Source organism: Myotis brandtii, unplaced genomic scaffold (genome assembly GCF_000412655.1).
Source record: "Myotis brandtii unplaced genomic scaffold, ASM41265v1 scaffold1204, whole genome shotgun sequence".
Lineage (NCBI taxonomy): Eukaryota > Metazoa > Chordata > Mammalia > Chiroptera > Vespertilionidae > Myotis > Myotis brandtii.
The window spans coordinates 597,356-611,457 of NW_005354186.1; the positions used below are offsets into that span (position 1 = coordinate 597,356).

At 52.1% G+C, this 14,102-nt stretch overlaps 2 protein-coding genes across 2 annotated transcripts in view; both read left to right on the forward strand.

Annotated features, from left to right (window-relative positions):
- The window catches only part of PADI3 (peptidyl arginine deiminase, type III), a 39,292-nt gene extending 38,444 nt beyond the window's left edge, over positions 1-848 (forward strand). The window contains exon 18 of the mRNA XM_005858731.2: positions 835-848. The gene's annotated coding sequence lies outside the window, so the exon portion shown is untranslated. The remainder of the gene's footprint in view (positions 1-834) is intronic.
- The window catches only part of LOC102257551 (protein-arginine deiminase type-4), a 28,999-nt gene that overhangs the window by 1,557 nt on the left and 13,340 nt on the right, over positions 1-14,102 (forward strand). Inside the window, exons 2-9 of the mRNA XM_014532951.1 lie at positions 4,175-4,355; positions 6,460-6,526; positions 8,722-8,789; positions 9,929-10,046; positions 11,663-11,788; positions 12,832-13,068; positions 13,275-13,400; positions 13,845-13,879. Coding sequence (XP_014388437.1) covers positions 4,175-4,355; positions 6,460-6,526; positions 8,722-8,789; positions 9,929-10,046; positions 11,663-11,788; positions 12,832-13,068; positions 13,275-13,400; positions 13,845-13,879 — 958 coding nt within the window. The remainder of the gene's footprint in view (positions 1-4,174; positions 4,356-6,459; positions 6,527-8,721; positions 8,790-9,928; positions 10,047-11,662; positions 11,789-12,831; positions 13,069-13,274; positions 13,401-13,844; positions 13,880-14,102) is intronic.

The following is a 14,102-nucleotide window of genomic DNA, read 5'->3' on the forward strand; positions in this document are numbered from 1 at the left end:
TGCACCCTTGAGCCCCTCCCAGCACAGCACATGCCTCCACACCCTGCTCGAGCCGTGGCCCCTGCCACTGGGCTCAGACACCCAGGGTTAGAAAGAGGCGGGACAGACCACACAGGTGTGGGTGCCTCTTCCAGAGCTGCTTTCACCTCTGCTGGTGATTTTCACTCTCTGTTGGGAAAGTGCTTCCCCGGAACAGGAAATACATGGATTACATGCAAACAAAATCCCTGGAAACCTGTTGAGGCGCTTTCTGTGATGCTTGTGGCTGGCGTCAGGGCTGTATCATGACCCCAGGGACTAGTGCCAGCCCTTCCATCGGGATTTCTAATCCTCCCAGAAGCCCTGCAAGGTAAACACTCTCATCGTGCCCATTTTAGAGATGAGTAATCTGAGGCTTCAAGAGGTAAAAAAACATCTACCTGGCAGGAGATTTGAACCCAGGCCTGTCTGATCCTAAACCCACCTGCCTCTCCAGCACACACTGCCTCTGAGCGCTGCGGGGTCGGCCTCGCTGGGCACGGCTGCCTGGTCGGTCGGCGGGGCTTGGGAAAGGCCCAGAATGGGTTCGGGGTCCAGGAGGCCCAACCACAGTGGGTGTTCTGAAGCTGCCAGCAATGGGCTTCTCCTCTTCCTCCCAGGGTCTCCTTCTCAAGAGGAGACCATGCAGTGGGACAGCAAGGAGCAAGCCTGTTAGTGTCTCAGAGCCTCAGTTTACCCATCTGTAAAATGGGAGACTCAACGCCCACCTTGCTGGGTTGTGGCGAGAGTTAAATTATAAAATGCAGGCCAGGTGTCCGGCCGAGTGGTCCCCCTTTGCTAGAAGAGTCTCGTGAGCCCCTGCATGTGTGAGTGTCACAGACCCACGGGAGGTCGTGGGTAAGGAAATGCTGGGTGCGGGAGCCGGAGAAATGATGTCACTCGTGCGGGCTCGGGTTCTCAGTGCCGCCACTACAGAGGCTCCTGGACGTTACAAGAAGAGTCAGCTCTGAGTTGTCTTGTATTAACACACGTGGGTGCCCCCTACACAGAGACACCGTGAAGCCCCCATGCCTCTGAGACTGCCTTGTTGTTAGGAAGCCAGCCGCCCATCACCTGAGAGAGCAGGGAGTTCGCCGAGGGGGGATGAGAGAAGCCCTGCAGCAGAAGTGCGGGAAGGGAGGGTGTGCGGCTTCCGATTGCTGTTGTAAGAGGTTACCACAGATCTAGTTGCTTAAAATGCTATCTCTGAATAAAACTGGAAAAAAAAAAACCAAAAAACAAATGTATGATCTTCCAGTTTGGGAGACCAGAAGTTCAAAAATGGGTCTCACGGGGCTAAAATTCACGGAGCTAAAGTCAGCGTGTCGGCAGGGCTGTGTGCCTTTGTGGAGGCGGAGAGAATCCACTCCCTGCCTTCTGCAGCTCCTGGAAGTCACCTGCATTCCTCGGCTCATGGCCCCTCCCAACAATTGCATCACTGTGGCCTCTGCTTCCATCACCCATTTCCTCTCACTCTGCCCCGCCCGCCCCCTCTTCTAAAGACCCTTGTGGTTACACTGGTCCCCCCCAAATAATCCAGCATATTCTCCCCATCTCCAGATCCTTAATCACATCCGCAAGTCCTCTCTTCCATGTGAGATGACATATGCGTGGGTTCTGGGGATTGTTATGTAGTCATCTTCGGGGCACTGTGATTCTCCTGCAGAGAGAAATCTCATCTGGAGGAAGAAACCCCGCTGGATTGGAGTGACGGGGAAAGGATTCGGTGGTGCGGGTCCCTGAGATGGGTCTTTGGGCTGGGTTGGATTAGTGACTCCTTAGACTGTGATGAAAGAATATGCCACCTACACCATATGTTACCTGTCCTTTCATATTTATTAAATGAAATAAATTTGTTATGGTGAATTACATGGAGATATATATATATATATAATTTTTTTAATATTTAGTTATTGCATTTATTATTTTTTTTATTGATTTCAGAGAGGAAGGGAGAGGGATAGAGAGATAGAAACATCAATGATGAGAGAGAATCATTGATTGGCTGCCTCCTGCACGCTCCTTACTGGGGATCGAGCCCGCAACCCAGGCATGTGCCCTTGGCCAGAATCGAACCTGGAACCCTTCGGTCTGCAGGCCAACGCTCTATCCACTGAGCCAAACTGGCTAGGGCGGCTATATATATTTTTCAGTGATCCATGTGTGCTTTGCTTGGGAAAGTGTATATTCACTAGTTGTGGGGTCAGAATTCTATATGTCTCCTAAATCAAGTTTGTTACTTGTGTCCCCTTTTTTGTCTGCTTAATCTATTGTTAATTGAGAAAGGGGAGTTGAAATCTTCAACCATGATGGTGAATTTGTCAACTTCTCCCTGTATTTCTACCAAGGCTTACTTTATAAATCTACTGAGCTATGTTATTAGGTACATACAAGTTTAGAATATCTTCTAGGTGAGTTGAACCTCATTCTTTGGTTGAGATCTTCCTATTGCCAACAGTGCATTGTTTGTCTGGTATTAATATGCCCATCCCAGCTCTCTTTTGGTTAGTATTGGATTAATGTACTTCATCTTTTCTGGATCCTTATATTTTAGGGGTGTCTCTTATAAATAACATATAGCTATTGTTTCTTTATCTAATCCCAAACTCTCTTTTAACTGTCAACATTAATCCATTTTCATTTATTTTGAATATTTATATGTATGGATATTTTTTTTAATATTTTTATTAATTTTCAGAGAGAGGAAGGGAGAGGGAGAGATAGAAGTATCAATGATGAGAGAGAATCATTGATCAGCTGCTTCCTGCCCCCTACTAGGGACTGAGCCTGTATGTGCCCTGACCAGGAATCGAATCATGACCTCCTGGTTCAAGGGTCAACACTCAACCACTGAGCTACACCAGCCAGGTTGGATATGTTTTTACCATTATTTTTATTTGTCTGTTCCCCCCCCCCATGTTATCTTTTGCTCTTTTATTGCCTTTTTGAATGGAATTTTTCTGTTCTTTTTTATTATTGTATTTTCTGCATGTGCAGAATTTTATGAACTCTATTCCTATTATTTAAATTTAATCATAAAATTTTAACTCTATAAAATCTAGAATTAAACACTGTTAATGCCACAATTTTGATATTTAAAAAAAAATTTTTTTTATTGACTTGAGAAAGACCTCCCACACAAACCCCGACCAGGGATCAAACCCACAACCTGGTATGTGCCCTGACCAGGAATTGAACCAGTGACCTTTCGGTGCATGGGACAATGCTCAACCAACTGAACCACACCAGCCAGGGCTACCATTTTGATATTTGAAAACCGTTTTTATACAGACAAACTGTATACTTATCATTTTATTTGCTCACCATTCTTTCTTGCATGTCAGACCATGCTTCTGGCCTCTGATATCTTCTTCTTAAAGTATTTAGAAATTGGTTTGGTGAAAGTGTGCTGGTTTTAAAATATCAGTTCCTCTTCACCTGAAAATGCCTTTGTTAAAATATAATTTGGTCATGTACACAATTCTAAGCTGATAGTTATTTTTTCAATATATATTTCGAAGATATTATTCAGTGGTCTGCTGGACTTCATTGTTGCTATGGGGAAGTTTGCTCTCAGTCTGATTGTTATTCCTTCATAGGCGATCTGGCTTCTCTTTCTGGATACCTTTAAGATCTTCTCTTTGTCTTTGGTGTTCTTCAGTTTAACTACTGAGTTGTGTATGTGTGCAGAGAAGGGAGTCCTTGGAGATTGTCCTGACTTCTCATGATCACAGCCATGTTCTAAAAAATTATATTTTAGCCAGATCCAGTTGTTTTTCAAAAAGGAAGGCCCTTCAGAGTACTGGCCTGCCATCATTCCAGAAGCAGAAGTCTGTCTGATTCTTTGCTTGGGCACAACCCTGTGTGTGTTTGTGGAGAGTAAGCCTCCGGGGGTGCACACTGCTCCGTGCACACATCCGTGTGTGTGTGTCTTTGCTGTGCACATCTCTCTGCAATTTCCCTAGTTCCAGTGCACGCCCGCTGGACCAGGGGACTCGTTTTGTTTCTCATGACCTCCTGACAACCTCCCATGGTCAGGGTCAGGCTGGCTGCTCTCTGGCGTGGACACTCTTTGGGGAAAGGAAAACTGCTGGGGAGAGCTGTGTTGGGCAGACTGACCGTGCCTCTCTGTCCTCCCTGTCTGTGCCTCTCACAGCTCTGCCCCCACGGGCTGCACCTTCTTCAGCATCAACGCCTCCCCAGGGGTGGTTGTGGATGTTGCCCACGGCCCTCCAGCCAAGAAGAATCCCACAGGTTCCTCCAAGTGGCCCCTGGACCCCGGGCTGGAGGTGAGCCTGAGGATGCGGGCGGCCAGCAGCAGCATGGGCGACCAGAAGGTGAGTGCGGCCGCTGTGGGGCGGGCTGTGCGGGAGGAGGCCAGCAGGTCTGAGCAGGTCAGCTCCCCACAGTCTGCCCTCATCGACCCAGAGCCCAGCCTGGGCGGGCTTCCATCTCTCTGAAAAGGCGCATGATGGCTCATGCCAGCCATGGCGTCCTCACAGACAAGATAGGGATGCCAGGGGGTTATTGATAGGCCAGGGTTCTGATGAGATTCACTTATTCAGCAAATGTTTCGTAGTCACCTCCTCTGTGCCAAGCACTGCCAGGCACTGGAGATACAGAAATAAACAAGACAAGGGAGGCTGCCGCCTTCACGGCGCTTACAACCTAGGGGTGAGGGTATCGGATACTGTATAGGTTAGCAATTACAGATGGTGGTGAGCGCTATGAAGCCCGCAGCCAGGCAGCCCCAGGAAACGCTGGTCCATGCCCGTGTATTTCGTTTCCTGTGGCGGCTGTACCACAAACTGGTGGCTTAGAACAACAGAACCGTATCCTCTCACCATGCTGGAGGACAGACATCAGACATGCAGGTGTCGGCCAGGCCACGCTCCCTCTGGAGGGTCTCAGGGAGAATCGTTGCTTTGCCTCTTCCGGCGTCTGGTGGCTGCTGGCATTCCGCTCTCGGCCTCTGTGGTCACACTGCCTCCTCGTCGGTCTGTCACACCTGCCTGTGTCTCTCTCATCACTGCATCTAAGGCCTCCCCCAGCCAGCCAGGATGATCTCACCCCCAGGTCCTTAATTACATCTGCAAAGATCTTTTCTCCAAATAAGGCCACACTTAACCGGTTCCAGGGATTAGGATGTGGACATATGTTTTGAGGCACCACCATTTACCACTGCACCCTCATTGGCTGTAGATGGGCTCAACAAGACCCTCTGGGGTTCCCATGGAGGGCTGGGTCAAGGGCCATTTGTTCTCCCAGCAGGACAGGCCTGGCAGGCTCCCCACTAGGGCAGAGAGTTGCCGTCTGCTGTAGGAGCACAGAGCTTGGGTAACAAAGCAAGTTGGGGAGGGTGCAATCAGGGGAAACTTCCTGGAGGAAGAGGCAAGCTGAAGAATGGTCTGAGTGACCCACCAGAGAGAAGGAAAGAAGAGTGAGAGCTCTACATAGGGGATGTGACCTGTGTGTTCACTCTGGGTGAGGAGAGGGTGAGACTCATGTTTCGGAAACTGGGAAAGATCTGGATGGTGAGAAGGGAGAGTGGAAAGGAAGGGGCGGGGAGAGAGACAGAAAGCCAGTATTAAAGGGTTTCCATCAGAGACATCTCTTTGTGAAGGCAACAGGAAGCCAAGGAAAACGTGTCATCCAGGGAGTAGCAAGGCTGCATTTGTGTGTTCGAAACCCCACTGGCTATAGTGAGTAGATTGGATGCAGGCAGTAGACTAGAGGCTGACTCCGTGGTCCAGACATGAGGTGACAAAGGCTGTGACATTTCCCTGGATCCCCACTATCTACAGGACAGATCCTTCCTCTAGTGGCAGCTCCTTGGGTTGGCTTTGGGAAACTGCCCTCCGCCATTTAGCTTGGGAGTGTCCATCCTGATGCTCCGCCCTCCTCTGGCTTGGCCCAGCCAATCAGATGCGTTTGTCCTGGATTTTGGACTTTGGGCAGTGGGGCCGGTGTTTCTTACTCAGGACGGCACCTGCCCTGAAGAGACCACACCCATCCACAGCGCCTGCTCCCAGACCCTCGGGGAGCTGGGCTACGGCCAGGTCTGGCTCTCCAGGTCTCCTCCACCTCTCTGCTTGCAGAGCCAGTTTCTGTGGCCTGTCACCCACGCTGTCCCTCTCACGCCTCTTCCACCACATCTCCAGCTGCTCCTCTTAGAAGATCTACCTCAATATGTACCTCCCTGTCACACCCTGGCAGCATGAGCCCCCCCACTTCTGGGCTCCCATAGGACCCCCGTCTATGCATTTGAGTATGTTGCTACCCCACCACTCCCACCAGCTGGGGTGCTCCTTAGGGCTGAGACCACTTCTTGCCCATCCTGGTCTCCTCAGCATCCTGCCCTGATCAGGCACACAGCAAGCGGCAGTTCGTGTTTGTTGAATGACTAAGAGACGTCATGAGTGGTTTCCCGCTGTCCTATAGGTTCAGATTTCATACTACGGACCCCAGACCAACCCAGTCCACGCGCTGCTCTACCTCACCGGGGTGGGTAAGTGACCGGGACCCCTCCCCCTCCCTCAGGAGCTTACTCAGACTGAGCAGAGAAAAGGCACAGCTTCTAGCCGGCCGCATGGCTGGTGGCTCACAAATGTTCCCTCCTCAGTCAGGGAGACACAGAAGGTACAACTGGGGAGAGAGGGCGTTGCAGGAAGCTTCAACTTCTTAATATTTCGTTTCTCAACTTAGGAGATGTTGCACAGATTTTCAATATTTGAGTCTCTTATCTTTTTGACATGTCAACTACTCATTTTTTTAAAATGTAGATGATGACATTGTCTTATGCAGTAATATACACCAGTGTTCCTGAAATTCCATTGTTGGCATCTCATTATATTTGCCATATCAATGATCTACCTAGACTCCTATTTATTTAATATTCATCTTTAAATAAAGTATATTTCTAAATCTTGAACAATAATATAATGACACTAGAGGCCCAGTGCACAAAAATTTGTGCACTCGGGGTGGGGGGTCCCTCAGCCTAACCTGTGCCCTCTTGCAGTCTGGGACCCCTTGGGGGATGTCCACCTGCTGGCTTAGGACCGCTCCCTGGGGGATCGGGCCTAAACTGGCAGTCAGACATCCCTCTGGCAGCCCAGAAGCCCTCGGGAGATGTCCACTTGCCAGTGGGGAGCAGGCCTAAGCTGCAGTTTGACATCCTTAGCGCTGCTGAGGAGGCGGGAGAGGCTCCCGCCACCCCCGCTGTACTGGTAGCCATCAGCCTGGCTTGTGGCTGAGCAGAGCTCCCCCTGTGGGAGCACACTGACCACCAGGGGGCAGCTCCTGCATTGAGCATCTGCCCCCTGGTGGTCAGTGTGTGTCATAGTGACCAGTCATTCCCAGTCGTTCTGCTGTTATGGTCAATTTGCATATTACCCTTTTATTATATAGGATTATTATTATTTAAATGTGCATTAAATGTATGGACTGTATCTGAAACCTTCAGGTTTCATTTCATTAATGAATTTCATTCATTATTACACATTTATTTCATGGATACACATGTTAATAATAATGATAATAATAAAGCACTAGCTCTATAAACTAGGCACTGTGTTTAGACTTTACATTTAAACCTTACAACAATCCAATGAAATTGTTACAATGATCCCATTTTACGGATGAGAAAACTGTTGCCCAAGGTCACTCAGCTGGTTTGTGAAGGAGCAGGGACGTCCTGGCCCCTAAGCACCATGCTGCCTGGCCCCACAGTAACACGTGGATATGTTTAAAAGGCCATCTGGGTGGATCTCGCTCTGTGAGCTCCCAGGTCGCTACATCACGGCTCCATGTCACTGAATGAATGAATGACTGCAGTCATGTGGTCTGACGAGGGAGGAAGAATTTAGAAACAGACATATGCTTTCACTTGGACAGAGACGGGTGTGTTTGGGGCCATGATTTGTTCCCAGGGGGGTCACAAAAGAGCAGGTGGGGTTGAAGTGACCATTGCGTCCTCCACCCAAGGTCGCCGGGGGCTGGAGTTGGGGCAGAGGCCTTGAGAGCCTGGCAAGGTGTCCTTGCGGGGGCTTCACACCAAGCACCCCCTTGGGGGGCTGGGAACTCTTGGGGAAACCCCTGAGGGCAGCCACACAGGCAGGGTCTGGGTGGCATCACAGCTGTGGTGGGTGCCCCAAAGGAGAATACGTGTGGTCAGGGGCCCCAGCTCTGCTGTCCGGATTGCAGGCAGACTTCGTGCACTCCAGCCTTCCCAAGGGTGTCTTTGAACTTGTGCCTCCTCTGAAGGGAGAGAGCAAGGCCTCGGTGTAGAGCAGCGGTTCTCAACCTGTGGGTCGCGACCCCTTTGGGGGTCAAACGACCCTTTCACAGGGGTCGCCTAAGACCATCGGAAAAACATATATAATTGCATATTGTTTTTGTGATTAATCACTATGCTTTAATTATGTTCAATGTGTAACAATGAAAATACATCCTGCATGTCAGATATTTACATGACGATTCATAACAGTAGCAACATTACAGTTATGACGTAGCTACGACAATAATTTTATGGTTGGGGGTCACCACAACATGAGGAGCTGTATTAAAGGGTCGCGGCATTAGGAAGGTTGAGAACCACTGGTGTAGAGGGTCTCCTAGGGAAAGGAGTGTCCATGGGGGTCAGGCTGGGTGCCCCTACCCTGTACCCTCACCAACCCTCTCCTCTCACGTGGTGGATTTCAGAAATCACCTTGAGCGCGGACATCACCCGCACCGGCAAAGTGAAGCCCACCAAAGCCGGGAAGAACCAGGTACCTCAACCTTAACGGACAGGCAAAACGCTCCCTGCAACTCCACTGGGTTCTCCTCTGGCGCCCCCTGGTGGTGATGGGATGGCTGGCGGTCTGTCTCACATAATCCCGTGTTCACTGGAAGAACAAGAAAAAGAAGGGAATTTAAAACACCATTATCACTTTGGTTTACGTATTCCCCACCTCTTCTACGAAGCTAGGTTTTTCACTGGCTGTGAATTCAGAGAATGTGTTGCCCCACAAACTGGAAACCAGAATCACTCAATGAATGCGCAGAAGAGAGGAAACTTTGCAGGCACAAAAGTCTTTAATGCCTGGTCAGGGAGAGTCCCATGATGCTGCCCACATGGGGTGAATGACAGAGAAAGGAAGAACCGGCAGGGCAGGGGTGGGAAGGAGCCGGGTGGGCGGGGCAAGGAATGTCTGTTAGGGAAAGAGAGGGGTGGTGCCTGTAGGTGAGGGGAGTCTTAAGTGGGGTGCATGGATAGACCCCAGGGTGGCCCCGAAGCCGCAGAGCTGCCTGATGCTGTGTTCCCATCAAGAGGAAATGACCCGTCAAAGGCTTAAGATCCCTTTGTTGGTTCCGTCCAAAGTGGGGGAAGAATTCCACCTCCGAGGGTGGAATCCATCTTGTCCCCACCCCACACGCAGTCATTCCCGGAGCTCCACCGCTCTCCCACCAACAAAAGACATCATGGCTACCAGCCCCCGCCCCGAGGGGCGGCCTAATGCACTTTAATCTTCCCCAGACAGTCACTGGCTGCCAAGAATAGTGCCCATACTTGGGTGGGTGAGTCATTAAAAGTTTGCATAAGAGTAACTATTTAGATTAGAATCTTGGCACAGATACTCAGCTCAGTTTGGTTTGCCAATCCAACCGTTTCCAAAGGCTGTTAAAATGAGTTGTACTGTCCTGGGCTCCTTGTTTAAAGTGGGTGGATTGCATTTTTGGTGAACTTGCTCATGACTTTCAGGACAAAAATCCACTCTGGGGGACCAAAGAAGGAGCTAATGTGGGAGCAAGAGATGTGAAGGGTGCGAGGCCCTGAGATGCTGGGAATGGGTGGCTCTGCTTCCCCAGGAGTCGCAGGGACACACACAGGTTCTGAGGGTGCCCCGTCTCTGCTGGGTGTCCACAGAGCACCTGGACCTGGGGCCCCCGCGGGCAAGGCGCCATCCTGCTGGTGAACTGTGACAGGGACAACCCCCACACCTCCGCCATGGACTGCACAGATGACCGGGTGCCTGACGGAGCAGGTAAAGGCCCCCGAGAGCTATGGGAATAGAGCTTCATCACTGAATGAAGCCCGTTGTCCCGAGCCCGTACCCGCCCTCAGAAATCGGGACTGTTGGGGGCGAGTTCTTGTTGGGGTGTCCACGGTCTAAGACCGTGATGGCGAACCTTTTGAGCTCGGCGTGTCAGCATTTTGAAAAACCCTAACTTAACTCTGGTGCCGTGTCACATATAGAAATTTTTTGATATTTGCAACCATAGTAAAACAAAGACTTATATTTTTGATATTTATTTTATATATTTAAATGCCATTTAACAAAGAAAAATCAACCAAAAAAATGAGTTCGCGTGTCACCTCTGACACGCGTGTCATAGGTTCGCCATCACTGGTCTAGGAGAAAGAATGGACAAGGGTCCTGAGAGGGCAAGTGACCTGCCCAAGGCCACACAGCAGCCAGAGAGGAATTGGGAGCAACACTGCACTGAGCCCCAACGCCTCCTCCAGGCCCCGGTTTCCATGCCCCCCACATGCTACCCAACCCAAATTTCTGCTTTGGGGTCAAAACTGGGGCCCGAAATAATTCAAAAGGAAAGCCTGGCTACTTCCCCAAACTCAGGTCCGAGCAGCCCCGAGGCCCTGCGTGTGTGGGTCCCGGCTCTGACAACTCAGAATTATGCATTCATTCGATCCTTTTACACAGGCTGAGAAGTCTGTACTGTCTTCCTCCCCACTTTACAGATGAGGAAACCGAGGCATGGGGGAGTTAAGCAATTTCCTCGAGGTCACACAGCTAGTAAGTTGCAGGCTCAGGATTCAAACCTGGGCATCCTGACACCAGGCCTGATTTAGGGGCACAGGGATGGTGATGGGGCAGGATCTCAGCCGGCACACCTCTGAAGTGTGGCAGGCGGAAGGCACATTGCCCATCTTCCCTGGAGAAGGGTGCTAAGGGGGTGGGACTGGCCAGCGAGGGGAGCGGCTGTGGCCTTCCTGGGGAATTGGTAGGATAGCATAGGAACAGATGCATGCCCGGTGCCCGGCACACAGGCAGCCGGTACCTTTGTGGGCACTCCCAGGACCTGGGCGCTGTCATAAGCCCGTTACGCAGATGACCTCACCCCTCCCTCTGGGTGGGCACTACTCCTGGCCCTGTTTACCGATGAGGGAACAGGTGCCGAGAGCTGAAATAACTTCCCCTAAGCCCGCCCATCCCAGTGCCCGTGACTATTGTCAGCTCGGCTCTCCGCACGCCTTTGTGGGCCCTGATTCTGGGTGGTTCACAGACTTCGCTTCCCGCTCAGGCCCAGGGGACAACCCTTTCCACTTATTCATCCCATAAATAGTAGCCAGCCCCTGCTAGGCATTGTTCTAGGAGCTTCCAGGTTGTCTCGCTTCTGGGGGCTGGGGACAGAGCCGTGAGCAAGATGCATAGGTTGCGGCTTTGCTGGGCTTAACACCGAAGCTCATCCTAGTGGGATAAGAGCATCAGCTTTCATTCCAAAATAAAAAACATCATTTAACTCCTGGAAAGGGCATAAAGCACATAAAGCCAGGTGGCATGGGAAAGGGTGTCCGCTGGTGGGGAGGGGAGGGCAGGGCTCCGGGGCCCGCGTCTCAGGCCACACCTTCTCGCCCCAGACGTGCAGGACATGTCCCTGGTGACGCTGAGCACGCGGACGCCCCGGGACTTCTTCTCCAAGCACCAGCTGGTGCTCCACGTGGCCAAGTCCGAGATGGACAAAGTCCGAGTGTTCCAAGCCAGCTGTGAGTTGTCCCGGGCCGTCATTTCCATGCACCCTTCCCGCCCTCGCCCCGGCACAGCCCCTTCCCACCCGCTTTGGCAAACGTTTCCTGAGCACCTACTATGGGCCAGGTTCCAGGCCCCGAGGGCAGAGTCGGGAGCAAGACGGACAGCAGCTCTGCCCACCCCTCCTAGAAGGGGCCCAGACAGAAAGCAGACAGACTGACAGGTGATGTCTGGAGCTGGGAGCTCTGAGAAGGACAGAACTCCCCTCCCAAGGTCTGTTGCCATCTGTTCACACCCTCTCCCTCTCTCTCTCCCTCTCTCTCTCTCTCTCTCTCTCTCTCTCTCTCTCTCTCACACACACACACACACACACACACAGACACACACACACACACGACTCTTGTTTAAGGAGATTCTTGCATCCACACTGACTGCGTGTGTTAGGTGATTGTTTGCTCTCCAACATCCGTCAGTAACTTCTCAGCAGCTCACGAGCACCTGCTGCTATGTGAGTGCCGGGCTCGGCTCTAGGCACGGGGCAGGGAGCAAAGACCACAGCGAAGGCCCTGCCCTCGGGCCGCTTCCATCTCAGAGGGCTGGGGGAGACGATGAGGAACATAATTAAGTAAACAGTGCCTCCGATGGCGTTAAATGCGACGGGGAAGAATGGAACAGGGAAAGGGACGTGGGTGAGAGTGGAGTCAGGGGGTTGGGGCAGAGGAAGGTCAGGGAAGGTGTCCCCCCATAGGGTGTCATTTGAGCAGAAGGAGGTATGGAAACAGCCACATACACACCCTGGGGAAGGACAGCCCAGGCAGAGGGAACTGTAAGTGCAAAGGTCCTGAGGCAGGAGCGTGCCTGGGGGCTGAGGGATGCCGGGGCGCCGTTGCATCTGGAGTGCAGTGTGCGAGGGGCAGGTGGTAGGTGAGGGTGGAGGAGAAGGGGCAGAGGGGCAAGCCAGATCAGGTAGGCGTGGGGTGACTTTGGCTTCTCGCCTGCGGGAGCTGGGAGGTGCTATCAGAGTTTTGTGCAGGAGATGACGATTTTATTCACATTCTAGACCAACGTGACTCAGCTGACATTGGTTTGGCGACAAACCAAGTCCTTGACTCTGCCAAGGCATCACCTCCTCCAGGTAGCCTTCCCTGGCCCTCTGGGCTTCCCTCCAGCACAGCACGTATTGCCCTCTGTAATGCTGACTGTCTTCGCTCCTCCCTACTCACCCAGCGACTGTGCACTCCCTGGGGACCAGGACAGGGACGGTCTTCTTGGTCTCCCCAGGTGTCAGCTTGCATAGGTTGCGGCTTTGCTGGGCTTAACACCGAAGCTCATCCTAGTGGGATAAGAGCATCAGCTTTCATTCCAAAATAAAAAACATCATTTAACTCCTGGAAAGGGCATAAAGCACATAAAGCCAGGTGGCATGGGAAAGGGTGTCCGCTGGTGGGGAGGGGAGGGCAGGGCTCCGGGGCCCGCGTCTCAGGCCACACCTTCTCGCCCCAGACGTGCAGGACATGTCCCTGGTGACGCTGAGCACGCGGACGCCCCGGGACTTCTTCTCCAAGCACCAGCTGGTGCTCCACGTGGCCAAGTCCGAGATGGACAAAGTCCGAGTGTTCCAAGCCAGCTGTGAGTTGTCCCGGGCCGTCATTTCCATGCACCCTTCCCGCCCTCGCCCCGGCACAGCCCCTTCCCACCCGCTTTGGCAAACGTTTCCTGAGCACCTACTATGGGCCAGGTTCCAGGCCCCGAGGGCAGAGTCGGGAGCAAGACGGACAGCAGCTCTGCCCACCCCTCCTAGAAGGGGCCCAGACAGAAAGCAGACAGACTGACAGGTGATGTCTGGAGCTGGGAGCTCTGAGAAGGACAGAACTCCCCTCCCAAGGTCTGTTGCCATCTGTTCACACCCTCTCCCTCTCTCTCTCCCTCTCTCTCTCTCTCTCTCTCTCTCTCTCACACACACACACACACACACACAGACACACACACACACACGACTCTTGTTTAAGGAGATTCTTGCATCCACACTGACTGCGTGTGTTAGGTGATTGTTTGCTCTCCAACATCCGTCAGTAACTTCTCAGCAGCTCACGAGCACCTGCTGCTATGTGAGTGCCGGGCTCGGCTCTAGGCACGGGGCAGGGAGCAAAGACCACAGCGAAGGCCCTGCCCTCGGGCCGCTTCCATCTCAGAGGGCTGGGGGAGACGATGAGGAACATAATTAAGTAAACAGTGCTGCCTCCGATGTTAAATGCGACGGGGAAGAATGGAACAGGGAAAGGGACGTGGGTGAGAGTGGAGTCAGGGGGTTGGGGCAGAGGAAGGTGGTGA